Below are 22,343 nucleotides of genomic sequence, written 5' to 3' on the forward strand. Positions count from 1 at the left end.
CTCATCATATGCAGAAGTCTCTATGTTGGTTCAATGATAGTGTTCCTGCTTCTTCTAAGATTCTGTGATTTTTTTTTTTTTTGGGTATCTGTAGTTGTACTGCACTTTAGAGTGAATCGTTTCATCTGATTAGAATTATTCTATTCAATTAGAAGTAGGTAAAAGTCCAATTTATACTCCAAATTTCACTGAACCAAAGTTGAATGCACACTCTGAGGGGTCACTAATTCTATTTATGTGCAAAGTAGAGTTTGGCTCAGATACATTCATACAAAACACTGCATTAAATAAGAGAATGTCTGTGAGTTGCCTAGCACAATGCCTGGCACAAGGATAGGCTGCCAATATTTGTCCCCATCCTGCTTAAAGACAAGGATCAGAATCAGAGAGCTATTTCTTGGGAAAGGCATCACCTGGAAAGTTGAGGCCAACGCACTTCTTTACTTCCAGGCTCATCTTGTACTCTTCCCAGCCCCAGGCCTGAAATCAACCAACTCCAAGGAGCCACGTAGACCAGGATACATTTGAGTGAAAGCGCTACAGGAACTGTGAATGTTCTAGGGACATCAGCTTATATTCTCAATCTAAGCCCAAATGTCCTTTCATACTTCAGTGATTCTCAACTAGAAGCAGTCCTTGGGCATTTAGAAATGGTGGGGCATTTGGAGTTATCACAGAGTCCAGGGATGCGAAATTTCCTGTAATGCACAGAGCCGTCTAGCCTAACAAAGCATGGCTCCACAAACAGCATCCCTGCTAACAAATAGCTCTCCAATCCCTGAGCCACTCCTCACAGCTCGTCTATCTTGACTTCTGTTCCCTCAAGTATTGGCTTGGTTCTACTCCCCTTGTCAGGCACTCAGTTAACTTAATCACCACCCTCTTCTTAGTGGATGCCAAATGTATTAAATTAACTACCGTGACTTACAGCAGATAAAACAGCCGGTCTTTACTGTTGATCTAGTTTAATCAGAGCCTCAACCACTTATTTATTAATTATTTTCAGAAAACTATCTTCCAGAAATTGGTTACCTTACAATGAAGCCCCTTTCATTTCCAGTCCATGCAGCACTCCGTCTAGTCATTCAGCCCTATTCATTGCATCACCCCCAATCAGAGGTACTCAGGGTTTACACCAAGCGTTTTACCAAGCAGTTTACATGCATTATCTCATTTAACCTTCACAATAGCCCTATAAATCACGTACTCTTAGTATCATATTTTTACAAAGAACCTGATGTTCAGCATGGTTAGTGACATGCCTAAGATGGCACAGCTATTACGGGGCAGAACCTGCATTCTAATCCCTACAGTCAGGCTCCAGGACCCGTGCTGCATCCACTGCCTATAACACGTAAGACATGCCCAATAAAATGAGAAATACAAAATAAAATATGAGAGTCATGGAAAATATTAAACTCTACAGAGACAACAAAATCAAAAACAAATTTAAGCTTTGAGGTACTACAAAGTTACTGCGACTGAGCATATTTCATTCTGTGCTTCCTAGTAGCCAAAACTAAGGGTAAAAACTTCTCAGATATGATTCCTTCCAGCCTTGAGGGAAATGCACCATAAGATGTTTCCTGAGCATGAACACTGATTCTGTGGAGCTTATATACAGGACTTGGATAAGACTTCAGTAGAATGTTCTCAACAACATCTTTACAGTAAGTGAATCAGTGATTCTCACAGACCTTCAATAGGATCTGAAAGCATGAAGCCTGTTGGAGGACAGAGGGAATGAAAAGTGCCCAATGAACTGAGAAGGCATCTTTTTTTTTTTTTTTTTTTTTTGCGGTACGAGGGCCTCTCACTGTTGTGGCCTCTCCCGTTGCAGAGCACAGGCTCTGGACGCGCAGGCTCAGTGGCCATGGCTCACGGGCCCAGCGGCTCCGCGGCACATCGGACCTTCCCGGACCGGGGCACGAACCCGTGTCCCCTGCATCGGCAGGCGGACTCTCCACCACTGCGCCATCAGGGAAGCTCCCTGAGAAGGCATCTTGTAGACCAAAAACACGAGGCAGGAAGCTCCATATACACAATGGATCCGTTAATTATAGGGTAACTTACTCACAGGATGGGACCAGGTTCAGGCAGACAACGATCCAGAAGCATTCGCAGCTGTAGTCCACACTGACGAAGGGCGACTGAGACAATTTTATAGTTAATCTAGGGTATGGGGGTAGGTGCTTGGAAACAGGACATGCATTCCTAACTTAAGATTTATGGATGGGTAACTAGTCTAATGGGCGTCAGGAATATACCAGCGAAGGTTTTCATTGTTTGGGGATTAACAGAGCATAGAGGCTACCTGGTACTCTATGATTATTAAACAATATATATTAACTACAAAGCCTTTGATGACAGAGAAGTGCACAGTACAGTCCTGGGTAGGGTCAGTGAAATAGGATATTTGCTAAGATCTTAGATTATGCAAAAGGACAGCCATAAAGACCATCCCAAGACAATGAATGATCTTGTGTCCCTTCCTGCCTTACTTCCTGTTACAAGTTGGATTCTTTGGGAAACAGATGTTAGAATAGAATTAGGCATGCAAAGGTTTTGGGGGAAGTAACACCTATGAAAAGAAAAGGAAAGAAAAAGGAATGGTCTGGAGGACCCATCAAAGCATGATGGCAACCTACCAGATTCTGCCAGCTCATTAAAGGATTCCCATGTTGCATAGAAATGACTAGACCCTTCTACCTGCACCTCAGGCACTGGCAGAGCTTGGATTAAGAATAACATGATCTCAAGCTGAGGCAGACCTTGAGAATCTAACAGCTGGAGGATGCCAGTGAACCACACTCCTTGCAGCTCAACAGCAATTTCTTTCCTGAAGAGGGATCTGAGTAGTGTATCTCCGTGTCTGCCTCATGTCCCTATGTACAAATTTATACCTGGTTTCAGCAGGATGAGATGAGAACCAAATATTTCTTGTTACTATTGACCACTTCCGTTCCAACCTGTTACAACTCAGCTGTCCTTGGGCAAGACTGCAAAGGGAAAAAAAAAGACATTCAAAGAACTGTCTCTTGGATAACTGCAAATGGAACTCCCCACCCCTACACTTAGATTTCTAAACATCCCAGGTCATTGATGTCAATTCTTCTTACTAGGAAAACACAATCTCATTAAAAGAGGAAACAAGTTGTCCATTTCTTATATTTATACTGAGTCAATTTGAGTCCCATGTTGTGCAATGATGACTGAGTACAACCCTGCCTCAAGAAATTTCCCCTTAAAGTGGAGTGAAGAGGAGAAATAGCAGTGACTCAGTGCCTTATCTTCCCTCATTTCAAGCAAACATTTTCTCTTGCTGAATCTGATGTTTGCACGTACCAGTGTAAGACTTCTTCACCACTCAGCAATGATCAGTGACCCAGGCTGGCTAGTTGGCCTCATTCAATGAGATTCTTGGCTTTTGAACACAACAGAAGCAAAGGGAATAGGTTTTAGGAGGACTTGGGTTTCTTTAATTAGACACATGATTTTTATTTGTTTGGTGGACCAATGGAGAAAGGAAGACATTAGTGGCATTTTATGACTTGTTAAGACTAATTGAAAAATCTCAGGAACAAAGCTTTCTGTGAAGAGAGTGCTCTAATGAGAATGGATGTGATGATTATTTACCTAACTGAGCAGTAATGACCGAGGTACAGGCCACTTTCCCGGGATTAATAAAGAGCTGGGGAGTGACAGTTTAGGCCATTAAGCTCAGCTAGTACTTAATCTTGGCGGAAGGGCACAGTGCCAGAATCATATTAGTACTGTAAAATGAGCCCAAAGCTTAGAGACACAAGAACTTACTTTTTTGAGAAATAATTTTAATTGGCAGTTAAGCACCTGACATCAGTTTGGGCAATGCAAGTTCTATCATTAAAAATCTTTCACATAATGTCTTGAAATCTTGTTTCATTTAGAGTGTTCTCAAGCATATGGTTGTTAAAAAAGAAAAGTGGGAGAGAGTGGGATCCTTAGTAATATCAAAAATAGTTTCTTGTACAACTGCAAGCAAACTATTATCACCTCCTCTGCTTTAAAAACAAAACAAACAACACTAAAGACACTGAATTGAGCTAGAAGCATCAAACCCTGGAGATTCACAGTTGAAACTGTTACCCAGAGTGGCCCTACAGTAAAACCAGAGCACCTCTCATCCGTAACCCATAGTTGGAGCTAAAAGGATCTTACATTATCAGACATGTTGATGTTATAAATATTGTGTTTGTATTCAATAGCCCCTTATCCAGTGCAACAAATGTTCATGTACTACTCACTTACCAAGAAAAAGAGTTACTCAGCTTGCTAGGTGTTCATTGTTCCTATAGTTCTGCTCTGCATGGGAAAGTTCAAACATCAACTCAGAGCAAGTAGAAATCTAAGAAGTGGAGCCTCAACTTGCTCTGTATGCAGAGTGAATCCTACCCTGGTGGCCTTGCATTTTCAAGACGTTTGCAAATCTGTTTTATAAGCCAACGTTTCCTTCTTTACCTAGCAAGCACTGAGTATCTTGCAAGACACCATAAAAAGGGATGAGACTATAAACATGAGTAAGGCACAGCCACTGTGCTCTTGCAACCTAGCAGAGATCTTAGAATCGAGAGAGCTCTTTTAGAAATCTGCTGAGGGATCAAAATTTCCAATCATGTTCTTCCTTCCAGCATCTGGATTCTGTAATCATTATCTTAATCTACATTGAAGGAGATCGTTAATGTGGCCCAGTCTGCTCTGTGGCACCACCTCTGCTGCAGCCAGCCAATCAAGCAACAGCAGTAATAATGTAGTCATTCACTGAGTGGAAAGTTACCAAGCTCTTACCACGAAATAAGACAATGTTAGGGTCCGGAGACGTGAAGGTGAATAAAAGAATCTCTATCCTCCCACGGTATAGCGGAATTAGAAAGAAAATTTTAACATGTTAATGTGTTACAGGTACTTCGATAGTACGGTAGGGAGAAGCCCAGAAGAGGGAATCAGCCAATCTCAGTAGTCTTCAGGAAGAAGAGAAGAAAAGGCATCATAAAGGAGGTAACATTGAACTAAACCTAAAAAAAGTTAGGAGATGTCCTTCAGGTAGAGGTGCACAAAGAACATCCTAAGTCAAGGGACCAACATAAAGAAAGGGGCTGGCAGAGGGAACAGCTGGGGACAGTCAAGGCAGTAAGGGCTTCTCAGTGGAAGCTCTCTCAGCTACATCTTAAGCGCCTCACTGGATTAACTAACACTTCCACTCTTTCTGCAAACTAGCAGAAAACACCCTGACTAACTAGCATCCATGACAAGATGGATGGACCCTAATGAGCCCGTCCATATCTGCTTCCACCTCTTGGGTTATCTGAGTCACAGATGTTTGTTTCTAGTCAGTTTATGCCAGTTGTACTCATTACTGAAATTATATAATGAACATAAACAACATCGAAGAGTTGTTGTTTCTGTGAAAATTAAGTTGGATACTTTGAAAAGACTTGACTTTTTTATTTTTACTGAGTCACTAAAAGAAGTTGCAATAGAATTAAGCCCAGAGAATGGAACTATAAAAGAATGAAGGAGGATTATTAAAAATCCCTACAATGAAATTCTGTCTCAAATTGCTTTGCTGATATCTCAAGTTCTCATTCTAATCTAAAGAAACCAGAACTGGCAATCATAAAAAATGCATCAGGCACACAAAAAAAGATGAGGCATAAAATCAAATAAAAGTCTTGGCCCTAGGTTAAAGAAAAGACAAATAAATGTCCGTGAATGTTTTATGTTAAGATATTTTAAGATGAGTTTGCGGGTGCGCTTCCTTTCTTTAACCAATGTTTTGACCAACTAACTGGATGTCACTATTAATGTGCTGGTTGAAAGGGTTTCTCTTGAAGTATGAATTTAGGATAGGATGAGAAAAGATCACACTGAAGAGAAAGGCAGGAAGGATCGCAAAGTCACAACAAGGCATTTGGAGTTTATTCTGTAGACCAGGGGTTGGCAAACTACAGCCCACAGGCCAATTTCAGCCCAAAGCCCATGTTTATAAATAAAGTTTTATTGGGACACAGCCATGCCCATTCAGTTAGAGGAGTGCCCATGGCTGCTTCCACACTGCAATGGCAGAATTGAGGCGTTGTTATAGAGACGGCGTGCAGGTATACAGGAAGGTTTAGGCCATGCCTGCAGGATAGGCATGAAATGCTGCCCTCCTGCCAGTCACTTCTCTCAATAAAAACCGTAGGCCACCGTGGGACCAAATTCTATTGCCCCCAAAGCACAGAGAAGGGCACAGAAACATTAAAAACCCTCAGTCTTTGGGATGGAGGTATAAAGCAGCTGGTCCAGGATACTATACCAATGCCATTAGAAGTCTCCTACCACTAGAGGAAGAGATTGAAACTCTCTCCCACACACGACCCACCACAGATACAAGGCAGGAGTTTGATTGCCATGGGAGGGAGGAATTGGAACACTGAAAATGTCCCAGCCCCAAGGCCCAGGTGCACAGGTCTATGTGAGACTGAGGCTGAGCCAGGACAAAACAGAGCATTACAACCACCAGCTTAGCAAGCATTGCATGGTAAATCGTAACAGTGCTACAGGAATAGAGATGCATCTGAAAGCTGAGAGTGCAGCATTAAAACTCTCCAGTACCCCAGCTCCCACCATAACAGAGCATCCAAAGAGGAATCTGAAGCCTGTACAGGGTGAGGATGACCATAGCAACAATGTCATTAACCATTAGGGAAATGCACACTGAAGCCATAATGAGCGGCCACTGCATACATTGTCAAATGACTGAAAGAAAACATACAGACAATACCAAGTGCTGATAAGGATGCAGAAGCACTGAATCATACTTTTTTGGTGAGCATCACTGTGGTGCAGCAACTCCGTAAAACTGTTGAGCAGTTTCTCATGAAAAGCCATGCTTACCCTATGGCCCAACAGTCTACTCCTGAGCTTTTACCCTGAGGACATGAAAACTTATGTTCACACAAAATCTTAGGAAGCCTGGAAGCAACCCAGAGTGAGCTTATCCTCCTGTATTTGCAGGAGGCGCCATCATCTACCAGGGCCGCGTAAGCCAGGACCTTAACATTGGGTTGGCCCGAAAGTTTGTTTGGCTTCTTCCGTAAGATGTCACAAAAAACCTGAACGAAATTTTTGGCCAACTCAATACGTTGTCAACTTCTCCCTCTACCTCACCTTTAAAACATCTAATAGTCACCAAATCCTTCTTATTTTACCTTATAAAATACATGTCAATTTTGCATCTTTCTCTATATTTTTACTCCAATTTGATATATACTAGGTACCAGCGATCTCTTTCTTTTTCTTTTTTTTCTAACATCTTTATTGGAGTATAATTGCTTTACAATGGTGTGTTAGTTTCTGCTTTATAACAAAGTGAATCAGTTATACATATAAATATATCCCCATATCTCTTCCCTCTCGGGTCACCCTCACTCCCACCCTCCCTATCCCACCTCTCTAGGTGGTCACAAAACACAGAGCTGATCTCCCTGTGCTCTGCGGTTGCTTCCCACTAGCTATCTATTTTATATTTGGTAATGTATATATGACCATGCCACTCTCTCACTTTGTCCCAGCTTACCCCTCCCCCTCCCCATTACCTCAAGTCCATTCTCTAGTAGGTCTGCGTCTTTATTTCCATCTTGCCCCTAGGTTCTTCATGACCATTTCTTTTTTTCTTAGATTCCATATATATATATTAGCATACAGTATTTGTTTTTCTCTTTCTGACTTTCCTCACTCTGTATGACAGACTCTAGGTCCATCCACCTCACTACAAATAACTCAATTTCATTCTTTTTATGGCTGAGTAATATTCCATTGTATATATGTGCCACATCTTCTTTATCCATTCATCTGTTGATGGACACTTAGGTTGCTTCCATGCCCTGGCTATTGTAAATAGAGCTGCAATGAACATTGAGGTACATGACTCTTTGTGAATTATGGTTTTCTCAGGGTATATGCCCAGTAGTGGGATTGCTGGGTCGTATGGTAGTTCTATTTTTAGTTTTTTAAGGAACCTCCATACTGTTCTCCAAAGTGGCTGTATCAATTTACATTCGCACCAACAGTGCAAGAGGGTTCCTTTTTCTCCACACCCTCTCCAACGTTTATTGTTTCTAGATTTCTTGATGACGGCCATTCTGACCAGTGTGAGGTGATACCTCATTATAGTTTTGATTTGCATTTCTCTAATTAATGATGTTGAGCATTCTTTCATGTGTCTGTTGGCAATCTGTACACCTTCTTTGGAGAAATGTCTATTTAGGTCTTCTGCCCATTTTTGGATTGGGTTGTTTGTTTTTTTGATATTGAGCTGCATGTGCTGCTTATAAATTTTGGAGATTAATCCTTTGTCAGTTGCTTCATTTGCAAATATTTTCTCCCATTCTGAGGGTTGTCTTTTGGTCCTGTTTATGGTTTCCTTTGCTGTGCAAAAGCTTTTAAGTTTCATTAGGTCCCATTTGTTTATTTTTATTTCCATTTCTCTAGGAGGTGGGTCAAAAAGGATCTTGCTGTGATTTATGTCATGGAGTGTTCTGCTACGTTTTCCTCTAAGAGTTTAATAGTGTCTGGCCTTACATTTAGGTTTTTAATCCATTTTGAGTTTATTTTTGTGTACGGTGTTAGGGAGTGTTCTAATTTAATTCTTTTACATGTAGCTGTCCAGTTTTCCCAGCACCACTTATTGAAGAATCTGTCCTTTCTCCACTGTTTATTCTTGCCTCCTTTATCAAGAAAAGGTGACCATATGTGTGTGGGTCTATCTCTGGGCTTTCTATCCTGTTCCATTGATCTATATTTCCGTTTGGTTTTTTTTTGGCGGTACACAGGCCTCTCACTGTCGCGGCCTCTCCCGTTGCAGAGCACAGGCTCCGGACATGCAGGCTCAGTGGCCATGGCCCAGCTGCTCCGCAGCATGTGGGATCTTCCCAAACCAGGGCACGAATCCGTGTGCCCTGCATTGGCAGGCGGACTCTCAACCACTGTGCCACCAGGGAAGCCCTCTATTTCTGTTTTTGTGCCAGTACCATACTGTCTTGATTACTGTAGCTTTGTAGTATAGTCTGAAGTCAGGAAGCCTGATTCCTCCAGCTCTGTTTTTCTTTCTCAAGATTGCTTTGGCTATTCGGGGTCTTTTGTGTTTCCATACAAATTGTGAGATTTATTTTCTAGTTCTGTGAAAAATGCCAGTGGTAGTTTGATAGGGAGTGCATTGAATCTGTAGATTGCTTTGGGTAGTATAGTCATTTTCACAATGTTGACTCTTCCAATCCATGAACATGGTATATCTCTCCATCTATTTGTATCATCTTTAATTTCTTTCATCAGTGTCTTATAATTTTCTGCATACAGGTCTTTTGTCTCCTTAGGTAGGTTTGTTCCTAGATATTTTATTCTTTTTGTTGCAATGGTAAATGGGAGCGTTTTCTTAACTCCACTTTCAGATTTTTCACCATTAGTGTATAGGAATGCCAGAGATTTCTGTGCATTAATTTTGTATCCTGCTACTTTACCAAATTCATTGATTAGCTCCACTAGTTTTCTGGTAGCATCTTTAGGATTCTCTATGTATAGTATCATATCATCTGCAAACACTGACAGCTTTACTTCTTCTTTTCCGATTTGGATTCCTTTTATTTCTTTTTCTTCTCTGATTGCTGTGGCTAAAACTTCCAAAACTATGTTGAATAATAGTGGTGAGAGTGGGCAACCTTGTCTTTTTCCTGATCTTAGTGGAAATGGTTTCAGTTTTTCACCATTGAGGACGATGTTGGCTGTGGGTTTGTCATATGTGGCCTTTATCATGTTAAGGTAAGTTCCCTGTATGCCTACTTTCTGGAGGGTTTTTATCATAAATGGGTGTTGAATTTTGTTAAAAGCTTTCTCTGCATCTATTGAGATGATCATATGGTTTTTCTCCTTCAATCTGTTAATATGGTGTATCATATTGATTGATTTTCGTATATTGAAGAATCCTTGCATTCCTGGGATAAATCCCACTTGATCATGGTGTATGATCCTTTTAATGTGCTGTTGGATTCTGTTTACCCGTATTTTGTTGAGGAGTTTTGCATCTATGTTCATCAGTGATATTGGCCTGTAGTTTTCTTTCTTTGTGACATCTTTGCCTGGTTTTGGTATCAGGGTGATGGTGGCCTCGTAGAATGAGTTTGGGAGTGTCCTCCCTCTGCTATATTTTGGAAGAGTTTGAGAAGGATAGGTGTTAGCTCTTCTCTAAATGTTTCATAGAATTCGCCTGTGAAGCCATCTGGTCCTGGGCTTTTGTTTGTTGGAAGATTTTTAATCACAGTCTCAATTTCAGTGCTTGTGATTGGTCTGTTCATATTTTCTATTTCTTCCTGGTTCAATCTCAGAAGGCTGTGCATTTCTAAGAATTTGTCCATTTTTTCCAGGTTGTCCATTTCATTGGCATAGAGTTGCTTGTAGCAATCTCTCATGATCCTTTGTATTTCTGCAGTGTCAGTTGTTACTTCTCCTTTTCCATTTCTAAATCTATTGATCTGCGTCTTCTCCCCCTTTTTTTTTTTTTGATGAGTCTGGCTAATGGTTTATCAATTTTGTTTATCTTCTCAAAGAACCAGCTTTTAGTTTTATTGATCTTTGCTATAGCTTCCTTCATTTCTTTTTCATTTATTTCTGATCTGATCCATATGATTTCTTTCCTTCTGCTAACTTTGGGGTTTTTTTGTTCTTCTTTCTCTAATTGCTTTAGGTGTAAGGTTAGGTTGTTTATTTGAGATGTTTCTTGTTTCTTAAGGTAGGATTGTATTGCTATAAACTCCCCTCTTAGAACTGCTTTTGCTGCATCCTATAGGTTTTGGGTCATCGTGTTTTCATTGTCATGATCTCTTTCTTGAACTTCTGCACAGTTCCCTAACAAATCTAAATGGTAATTCCAGTACTGGAACTACCAAACTGATCTCCCCCTCCCTCCCTGCCACAACCACTACAGTAACTAAAAAAATCTATTTAAAACATGTCTGAGTACATAAACATTTAATTGTTCCCTCAGTATATGAAAAAACAAAAGCTCCTTTAATTGGCACATAAGACCCTTCCCTGGATTCTTGTCTCTCCATGCCCATTTCTTGCCACTTTCAAGCACCTATTTTATGCTTCAACAAATTGTTGTTGTTTCATATGCACAAGCCATTTAATTTCTCATCTCACTTTGTCTCACCTCCATAACTTTGTTCATGCTGTCATCTGTGCCAGAATCAATGTCCTTCCCTCCCTTTCCCCTGACCTATCCTTACTGACCCTTCAGGGTTCAGCTCAGGTGTCATCTCATTTTGACTTCTCCCCACTCCAACCATATTCAGGCTCGGACTGGGCACCCTCAAGAACCTGTCAAAGGAACACTAAAGCGTGCCGGGAGATGGTTTTGGCTTTTCTGAGTGTAACAGTTTCCTAGAATCGTTCAGAGAAGAAATTTTAAAAAGCAAGAGTAATACATGGAAGTAATTAGCCTTTAAAGTGTACACTTTGTTCCTAAGGTCCTGTTAATTACCATTTAGGAAAGGCTTATTTGCATTGTCCTCAATTACTTAGGCAACTAAATAGCTTTTACTGATCAGATTGAGCAGCATTTGCTTAATAACAAATAACAAATGCAGTGGCACAGTCTATTGATAGTCTCCTCCCTGAGATGGGCTTCTTTAAGCTTGAGCTCCAAGGGGAAAGTTTTTTTACTGGAGCGCATTATAATTGTTCATAGAACACTTAGATCTAGAGAAACATAAGCTTGGTTTTCTTTTTTTCTCATTATTTTTAAATTAAGGAATAAGTAAACCAAAAGAGCATATCCAAGTAATTCCAATGTCCATTCCACTCATACAATGAGTCCACATCTGTCATGAAAAGCTCTGTAAAATTCCTATTTGATCAAATCACAAGCCCACATCTCTGAAGACCCTGCTCTCATCTGACTTTCTCAGTTAGAACTTCTCTGATTACCCGGAACTGCCATGAGATTTCTCTCCTCCAATATTTCTGACAATTTTCTGGTAGTTCCCATGTGCTTGCCAATGCTTCTAATTGTTGTTACTTATAGAGAAACAAAAAGGAAGAGACAGGCAGAACACTGGTGTTCAATATAAAAATGCCAGCTGGGGACTTGGCAAGAGGCAGGCAACACCAGATCGTGGAAGGCTTTGATGCTAAACTAGGGGCTCAGACTTCACCCTATTAATGGTGAAGATCCAGAAAGAGAAGATTTACCCTCCTGCCTCTCAGGTGTTATAACTCATCTCCCAAGTGTTATAACTCATCTCCCAAGAAAGTGACAAAGTGTTATAACTCATCTCCCAAGAAAGTGACCCTAAGTCAGTGAATCAGTCTTAAGTTCCAGTCCTATTCATCAATCAGCAGAGAATCCCTGAAGCACTGTTTTGAGAAAGATTCTGGATCACATAATCAATTAAAGATATTTGTCATGGGGATGGGGGGAGAAGGAACTTCCAGACATATAGCATATTTTACCATAGCTTCTGGAGACATCCGTACAACTTATATAGTCTGTAACTTTAGAAATGAGCACAAAATCTCTAACCTTGGTCTCATATCTTGGCCTCAATTCCTCTGTAGTTTAACCAACTAAGTCAATGAAATTGACAAATCACGCACTTGACTTTTTCCAAAGGTGGATTTGAAAGGGGAAAGAAGAAGAAAGCAGAGGAAACTGGGGAAGGGGGCCGTACCTGGATGTAGGGAGGTAACGAGAGGTCCAAGTTGTAAAATGATGGGTGCAGAAAGGGAAATTTTGAGGGGCTTCATGAGAATAAATATTTTCCTTTTCTCAGTTTTGCACTTTATTGATCCTCACACAGTCCTTGTTTTAGTACAGGTCTAAACACCTTTAAAACTCCTCTCCTCTGACTTAAAAGGTCAACTCTGTGATTAATATAATTCCTCTTTAGTCATTTCAAAACTCCTTCCTAAGTAGGTACATCTGAGTGGCGAGAGGCTCCAGTAATAAAGTCAAGTAACTCCTGCCTTGTCTTACATTCCCTTAACGGCCACCTAACAAATCAGAAAAAAAAAAAAAAAAATCTCCCCAGGAATTCATTTCTACTGTAGCATAGCTGCAAATTTGAAAGAGGCTGAAATCAACCACTTGTGTGTTTTTGTTAGACTCTTTCACAGGACTGGTTAACATCTTGACAGATATCATTGGGAGATTCACTGGAGACTTCATGGCACCTGATCTGGTTTGCTGAGTAGTCCACTATGTGCAGGTATGTAGCATCTTCCAAATGTGATGAGACAAACTGACACCAAAATTAGCTCTCGGATTCTTCATAAGGAAGATAATATAAAACCCTGCACTCTGATGCAACAAACTGCTCACTTCTTCCTAGTTGAAAGGAGAAGCAAAATTTCTAAGATTTCTTTCATGGTTTTTTTTTTTTTGGTTGTTAAAAATAATACCTATATAAAGAAAATACAAATAAGAAACAAGAACATAAACATTCATATTTCAAGCATTAGGTAAAATTTCTGGGTTACTATTCCTTTTGACGTATTCTGGCTGTCTTAGTCCATTCAGGCTGCTATAACAAAAATACCACAGAGTAGGTGGCTTATAAAAAATAAACATTTATCTCTCACAGTTCTGGCAGCTGGAAATCCAAGATCAGTGTGCCAGCATGGTCAGGTGAGGGCCGCCTTCCAGACTGCAGACTTCTCATTATTTCCTCATACACTATGACCAAGTGGGGTTTATTCCAGGTATGCAAGGCCAGTTCAACATTCAAAATTCAATTGATGTAATTCATAACAACAAAAGGTAAGAAAAGATTATATGATCATATCAATAGATACAGAAAAAGCATTTGACAAAATCCAATACCCCCTCATGATAAAAACTCTCAGAAAACTATGCATAGAGAAAAGCTTCCTCAACTTGATAATAAACATTTACAAAAAACCTACAACTAACCTCATACTTAATGGTGAGAAACTAGAAGCTTTCCTCTTAAGATTGGAAAAGGCAAGGATGTCTCCTCTCAACACTCTTATCCAGCATCATACTGGAAGTTCCAACTAATTCCAAAGAACTAGAAAAAGAAATAAAAGGTACATAGATTGGGAAAGATGAAATAAAAACATCTTTGTTCACAGATGAGAAGTTTGTCTATGTAGACAATTAAGTGAAAAATAGCAAGGTTGCAGAATACAAGGTTAATATACAGAAGCCAGTTGTTTTTTCATATACCAGCAATAAACAATTTGAAGTTAAAGTTAAAAACACAGCACCATTTATGTTAGCACCAGATATATGAAATATTTAGGTATAAATCTAACAAAATATATGCAAGATCAATATGAAGAAAACTGGGAAAACTCTGTTTAAAAAAAATCAAACAATATCTTAAAATGTATAGATATTCCATGTTCATAGATAGGAAGGCTCACTATTGTTAAGATGTCAATTCTTCCCAATGTGATTTATAAATTCAATGCAATCCCAATCAAAATCCCACCAAGTTATTTTATAGATATGGACAAATGCTGAAGTTTAAGGCAAAAGACACAGAATAGCAGATACAATATTGAAAAAGAAGAACATGGTTGGAAGATTGACACTATCTGATTTCAAGAATTACTATAAAGCTACAGAAATCAAGACAGCATGATATTGGAAAAGAATCAACAAACAGATCAACAGAACAGAATAGACGGCCCAGAAACAGATACACACAAAAAGTCTAACTGATCTTTGACAAAGGAGCAAAGACAATTCAATGGAGAAAGGATAGCCTGTTTAAGAAATGCTGCTGGAGTCATTGGACATCCACTTGCAAAAATAAATAAATAAGAATCCAACAAACTTTACACATTTCACAAAAATTCACTAAATATGGATCACAGACTGGAATGAAATATGCAGTACTATAAAACTACTAGAAAATAACATAGGAGAAAATCTAGGGGACTTTGGGTCTTTCAAGGATTTTTTTAGATACAACATTAAAAGCACAATCCATAAAAGAAAAAATTGAAAGTTGGGGTTTTATGAAAATTTAAAATTTATTCTCTGCAAAAGACACTGTCAAGAGACTGGAGAAACAAGGCACAGATGGGAAAAAATATGCAAAACATACATTTGATAAAGAATTTATATCCAAAATATACAACAAAATCCTAAAACTCAACAATAAGAAAACAAACAACCCTCTTCAAAATGGGCAAAAGAACTGAACAGACACTTCACCAAAGAAGATACACAGATAACAAACAAGCATATGAAAAGAAGTTCAACATTACATGGCATTAGGGAATTACAAAGAAAAACAACAATGAGATACCACTACACACCTATTAGAATGGCTAAAAAAATTTTTTTAATTGAAGATATGAAATGGTACTGAGAATGTGTAGCTACAGGAGGTCTCATTCATTTCTTGTGGGAATGCAAAATGGTACACTTTAGAAGACAGTTTCATAGTTTCTTATAAAATTTAACATACTCTTACCATACGATCTAGCAATTGTGCTCCTAGGTATTTACCTAATTGAGTTGACAACTTATATCCACACGAAAGCCTGCACAAGAATGTTTATAGCAGTTTTATTCATAATTGCCAGAATCTAAAAGTAAGATACCCCTCAAAAGCTGAATGGATAAATAAGCCAAAATGAGCTATCAAGCCATGAAAAGTCATGGAGGAATCTTAAACGCACATTGCTAGGTGAAAGAAGTGATTCTAAAAAGGCTACTTTTGTATGATTATAACTACATGACATTGGAAAAGGAAAAACCATGGAGACAGTAAAAAGATCAGTGGTTGCCAGGGATTTGGAGGGATTGAATAGATAAAGCACAAGGGATTTTTAGGACAGTGAAACTCTTCTGCATGATACTGTAATAATGGATAAATGACATTATGCATTTGTCAAAACCCATGGAACTGTACAACACAAAGAGCGAATCTCAATATAAACCTTGGACTTTAGTTAATAATAATGTATCAATATTGGATCATCAATTTTAAAAAATTGACCACACTAACGTAAGATGTTAATAAGAGGAGAAAGTGTGGGGAAGGGGGGCTAATATGGAAACTCTCTGTCTTATCTGCTCAATTTTTTCTGTAAAAGTAAAATTGTTCTAAAAAATAAAGTATATTGACTTTTTTTAAAAGTCGGTTCAGAGATTCTACTTTAAATGAATCCAATCTGGCATTTTTCTAAATAAAATTTTTTAAGTTTTCTGCATTTAAGTCTCACTTTTCTGCAAGAATTTTTTTGTTTTTTTGGTTTCATATTTCCTAGGTCATTTTTGTCAGAATTGAGGGTGGGGTAGTGAGAATTTAGACATATGTCCTCAAGCTGCCATCTGTTCTACAAATGGTATCCCATATGTTGTTGACATGTAGAATTTTCATTGTTGACATTTATGAATTGACTATAATTATACTTTAATTTCCTTCTTGACTCAAGTTAATTATAAGGGTGTTTACATTTCCAAGTGGTATTTTAAAAAAAAGAAGATACTAATTTCAGCTTTTACTGCTTGTTGTTTTAGATATGTGAATTGTATAAATTCCACTTTTTGGAATCTATTGAGGGTTTTTCTTCTTGGTAGTTTAGTTTATGACTAATTTTTGAAATATTGCCTAGATATTTTACAATAATGTGTATTATTCTTACAGTTTGTTTAATTATTTCTACCTATGTATTATTGTGTTATTTTCCTCTGTAGAACTTTGAACATCTTATATATTTAGTGTTATGTTACTTGTTACATTTAGGTTTATTAATATTCTATTGCCATTGTGTCTTGTATCTATTATCACTATAAATAATCCCTTTATTCCATGTAGTGCTTTTTGCTTTGAATTTAATTTGTCTAACAGTAGTACTGTAATGAATGCCTTCTTTTAGTTTTCAGTTGCTCAGTATACGTTTGGTCATCACTCTATTTTTTTTTTAACATCTTTATTGAGGTATAATTGCTTTACATTGTTGTGTTAGTTGCTGCTGTATAACAAAGTGAATCAGCTATACATATACATATATCCCCATATCCCCTCCCTCTTGCATCTCCCTCCCACCCTGCCTAGATGTTTGAAGACTCCTGAAGTTAAATACTCTTTTTGACTGTGTCTCAAAGTAGATATCTTTTTATTGACTTTGCCTGCTCCTCTGGGCACTCTACTGTGACCTTTCCTCCTGCTTCAGATTCTGAACTTGTGTGAGCCATCTCACTCAACACAGCCGCGGATGCCGCTATTCTTATGACCGTCTCATCACAACATTCTACCCGATGGGGTTCTGCCCTTGGGAGCTCTCCTTCCCAACCTTCTCTGATGCCATCTCTTCAACTGAGTGTGGCCAGCCTTAACAATTCTGAATTCATGGATCCCACATAAAAATCCCAGTTTTCTCTAAGGAGACAGTCATCTTAATTTTGTTGTTGTAAAATTTGGCCATCATTTATCTCTCTGACCGTTCATCACCTTTTTAGCAAGACTAGCATTTCTTCTTATATCCCTCAGGGGAGCCTTCAATCTCTGATCGGTCTTCAGAACGCCCTCCCTATGACACCTTCTACAACACTGATGCTGGGATGCATTTGTGGTAGTGTTACAGAGATAAAAATAATAAAGAACAACGATGTAGTTGATCGTTGTTTGTCTGAGCCAGGGAATGAACAAAAAGATACAAATTCAGACAAAGGTTACTACCAAAGTCATGTTATTTCTATTTCATCTTATAAGAAATTCAGACACTCACCCTTAGATTTCGCTCTTCGAGTTACTTTTCTACCACTCTGAATTTGACCCAAAGGTTACAAAGCAGTGATATGGCTAGACTCCTGGTAGAAATGAGGCTCAAAGTTATTAGAAAAATTTCCACCCTGATCATCTTTTCAGGGGTATTTCATTTAATTACCTTTTGACTATGCTCTTCACAGAAGAGATATTAACCTCTTATATCCCAATTTCCTTCTCTGCAAAGTATGCAAATATCACTAAAGGGCATGGGTAAGCTTAATAAAAGAGAGGGTGGGAAGAAAGAAGAGGGGACCCAAGGGCTGACCCTAGTGAACAGCTCTGCTGCAGAAGTGGATGAGGAAGGGGAGCTCTGAAAGTGTCAGCACAGATGGTGATAAATGATTCAAAACAGCACATGGGCTCCCTGAAGCCAGATCCCTTCTATCATCTCTCAACTCACATTGATTAAAGGCAAATGAATGTTTGTTTCTAATTATTCTGGAATGTCAATTGTGGCAGAGAAAATTAGTTTAGCTTTAAAAGTCAATTACAAACACATGTACCACGCAAATGTCAAGAGGGACTGATCCTTGGAGAAATGCAGCGTCTCCGAAAAGCCAAGTGAATGAGTGAGCAAGTGAGAGCTGGAAGCACTCTCACTTGTCACAGCTAGCAGTGCAAATCCCAGCACCACGAACAGCAATCTTCTTCCTGACATGGGAGTCAGTCATTCCTGTCCATACTCCAAACGTCATCCATCCCTTGGTTCAGTGCCAAGGTTTCTAAATAGCACAAAATGCTCTTCTTTCCATGATGTGCATTTCCTCACCTCTGTGAGGCCACTCACCTCTCATTTCTGTCTTCAGGTTGTGCTGCTCTATGCCTCTACCTATGTCCTGGGGTCCCTCCGCATAGACAGGTACCATGCCATCATCTACCCCATGAAGTTCCTGCAAGGAGGTGAGCTGGCTCAAACAAGTACGATCCTTGGGTGAGGGTTTTCACTGATATTATCCTCTTAGTGATGGTCTTTTCCTCCCCCTTTCTTCTCCTCTTCCACTTCCTCCCCAACTTCATGAGTCTGATTGTCCAAAAAGATGTAGAAAAGAAAGTTTGGGTGCCTGGGAAAATGCTGATGGCTTCTATGGATGGCCAAGAGCCACTAGGAAAGGTGCTTTGCTGGGCCTACTTTGTGACCATTTACCTTGATGCTGACGCTGCCAGGTTTTTGTTTTTTGTTTTTAAGAGCAGTGTCAACACGCATACCTATCCAAACTAATGAACACTCCCACTTCTATTTGCTTACTTTGCAGAAAAAAGCACCTTGCTCTCCTTACCCTAAAACCATGGAAATAATTGGAAAGATGTTTCAATTTATAATTATAATTGAAACAAGGAAAACCCTCTTTGATCCAGAGGTAGCAAAGAATCCCTGAAAGAAGGAAGCAGATGGGTCAGAGGGAAGGCTGAAACCACACAACCCACAATACACACAGATGATGATGCAGCGATATGGCAGAGGTCTTCCTAAATAGATCGTGTAAATGTCCAGAGCAAGAAGGACTCCAGGAAACTGGCAGGATGATTCCTGGAGTACAATGAGGACATTTCATCACAGCACATCTCCCTTCCCACTGCTCTTCCCCTTCCCAGGCGTGCAGGAGGGATGGAGGTCTCTGCTTCCAAGTAGTGGAGATATTGGATTTGGAGAAACAGAGTGGGGCCCTGGGAAGCAATGACAGCTTGGAGGGATGGTGGGTACCTAGTCACAGGACTAATTGTCCATTCCTCCACCCACAGGCAGAGCCCACTTACCTCTTTGACCCCCAAAAGCAAATAAGAAGCCAACATACTACACTTTCCCAAGCAGGCTGTGAAAATAATAAAATGAAGAACCTAATAGGAAACCTTGCCTACAAAAATGAGGTGCAATCAAATATCACAAAAAATGTGACAAAAGCCAAACTGTGGAAAATAGATAGTACGTTTAAAATACCATTCTGCAGAATTTACAACTAAGGAAGCAAAATTAATAGAGCAAGCAGAACTTTAGAATAAGTAGAATTAATGTCATCAGATACTACTCAATACATCAGGCAGTACTGACACAGATACTTTGAATGGCAACTTAATAATATCTAATAAAATATAAAATGTGCAGCCTTTTGACATAAAAATTCTACTTCTTGGTATCTTCTCTGGACAAATACTCACATGTGTGCATGCACACGCATGTGCTGTGTGTTGCAGCATTGCTTAGAATAGCAGGAATTCAATGCTAACCTTGGTGTCTCTCAATGGAGGAAAGGCTAGCATCCTATGTAGAAGTTTCAGTAGATTAGGTTCATTGATTGCATACTATGTGCTATTCGTGATTCTAAGTTCTTTACATATGTTAAATACTTTAATCCTCACAACAGCTCTGTGATGTCGATTCTATTATTATTTGCATCTTAATCTGGGCAATTACAATTCAAAGAGTTAAAGTAGTTTGCCCAAGGTCACACAGCTAGTAGGTGCAGAGGCAGGATTTGAACCCAGATGGTCTGGGTTCAGTTTCGGTGTCCTTGATTACTGTCTCTCAGTGAGGAGGTGTCAGAGCCATGGAGAGTAATATGCACTGACATGAAAATATCTACATCATATATTGAGTAATAAAAACAACATACATGCAGTATCATACTGTATGATAACATTATTGTAAAGAAAAACTCAAAACAATGCTAGATATTGTGTACAGACAGAGAGAGAAGAGTGTGAGAGAATGCAAGAAAATGTGAGGTCTCAGAATAACAAACAACTGCCTGCAAAAATGTAAACCAACTAGTCCTCACGTCTGGGGATGGGAGCTGGACTCTCCATAGAGAACACAGGGACTTACATGCCTTTAGGGAAGTTTTATACCAGAAACATATCAGTGTGTTGTGTGCAATTGAAAGTAATTTTAAGATCGAATTTATACCTGTTTCTCAGGCTTTTTTAGGTTGTGTGAGTGTAGGAAGGTGTGCAATTCGCACCAAGCTTTCCAGACAGTGTCATGCTCTAGCATCTTCTCCGGCAGAGAAGGATGCAGGGGAGGGCACGAGGGTAAATGGGAGAGACATTTTATGATACATGTATGCAAAAGTGTGATACTCTTACTCAGCCAAACACTTATTTACGTCCTGCAGGCTCTGGGAAGGATTGCATTTGGTGTACAAAAAGACACCCACACCAGAGTATTTCAAGGCGAAAGAAATAGGAGTAAAGTGAACTTAAGTATAAGAAAACATGTGAGGGGTGTCCCAGGACACTTGCTGGAGGTCGAGGCTTTGGGCTCCACAGTCAAGAGGGAAACATGGTCAGTTACATGTCTCACCACCATATTCATTAGATAAAAATTAATCAACTGTTTAGCTTATGGGAAATAGGACTGGTTCTGGGAGATACTGCGCAATATTATAAATCATGTCCTAAATTACAGGAAAGGCAGGAATGAATATTATAGTGTTCTTTAAAAGATGTAAAGCAATTTGCTTCCTCACTATAAAATTAATAGACGCTTCATTTAGGGCACTTGGAAAATAATCATCTCCAATAGTTTCAGGGAAAGATGCAAGCTTGGAAACAGAAATTCGCCGTTTTCCCTTCCTCTGCCCAATCCCAACTGAAGTCATAGAAGAAGCCTACAAATAGGAGGAGACCTGCAGCTGGGATGGGAGCCAAGGAAAGACGCCATCCAAAGACCAGAAACTTCAAGGAATTCCCAGCACACAGGCAGCAGATTAAATATTAACAAGGATGCCAAGCCCCCTAGGAAAGCTGCATGGCCTTTCAGGAAGCTGAAAAGATCCGCACGGTTATAGGATGTGGTAGTTGGTGGAACAGGGTGTAAGAAGGTCCGGAGAACCTTGGGCTAGAGTCATCTTGCTGCTCCAGCACGTTAGAATGTAAGGGCAGCTGTGAGGGGCAGGGTTGGGGGTTTATGTGACGGAGCTGAGAGAAGGCGGGAGAAAGAGATTCCCCACAGAGCAGCACAGAAAATGGAGCCAGTGGAAGCCAGGAGGAACTCTCCTGTGGCTGAGCAAGCACATGGCAATGGTAACAAAACCAAGGGAAGGAGAGCAGAAATGGGGGGAGCACATTTTTACTGACGTTTTATTGCTTTTTACTAAAGTGGTTATTTCCTTAGCCAGCAACTGCAGAGGAGTTGTCAGTTTTAAAGCTCTTTAGTAAAAATAACTGTGAGAATAATTAGAAAACCATCAACCCATAATGAAGAGAGATATATAGTGCCAGGTATGAAAATACAATATACAACTTTGATAATTATAACAATATGATACTAGAACCTATCTAAAGCATATAGAATACCAAATCAGTTAGAAAAGAATGAATTTGCCAGTGTATCGTGTTAGAATAGCTGTCTAGCCATTTAAAAAAAATAGATCACTACATGTCACAGTTAATTACAAAGTAAATTCCAATTGGATTGAAAAAGCAAAAATTTTAAACATAAGAGGGTATGGGTATGGGTAAAACATTCATCATTTTGGTGAGGAAAATATCTTTCTAGGAAAGAAATCTTGCAGTTCTTTA

The 22,343-nt window shown here is 39.4% G+C and overlaps 2 protein-coding genes across 8 annotated transcripts in view; one reads left to right on the forward strand and one right to left on the reverse strand.

Annotated features, from left to right (window-relative positions):
• Window positions 1-22,343, forward strand: part of NPSR1 (neuropeptide S receptor 1) — a gene marked incomplete at both ends in the record, with an annotated part of 136,715 nt that overhangs the window by 81,793 nt on the left and 32,579 nt on the right. The window contains 3 exon segments of the mRNA XM_079931945.1: window positions 13,177-13,259; window positions 13,263-13,280; window positions 18,632-18,725. Of these exon segments, the coding sequence (XP_079788071.1) occupies window positions 13,177-13,259; window positions 13,263-13,280; window positions 18,632-18,725 (195 nt within the window).
• Window positions 1-22,343, reverse strand: part of DPY19L1 (dpy-19 like C-mannosyltransferase 1) — a 242,327-nt gene that overhangs the window by 38,707 nt on the left and 181,277 nt on the right. The gene's annotated exons all lie outside the window — the stretch shown is intronic.

Source organism: Stenella coeruleoalba (assembly GCF_951394435.1).
Source record: "Stenella coeruleoalba genome assembly, chromosome: 9".
Taxonomy (NCBI): domain Eukaryota; kingdom Metazoa; phylum Chordata; class Mammalia; order Artiodactyla; family Delphinidae; genus Stenella; species Stenella coeruleoalba.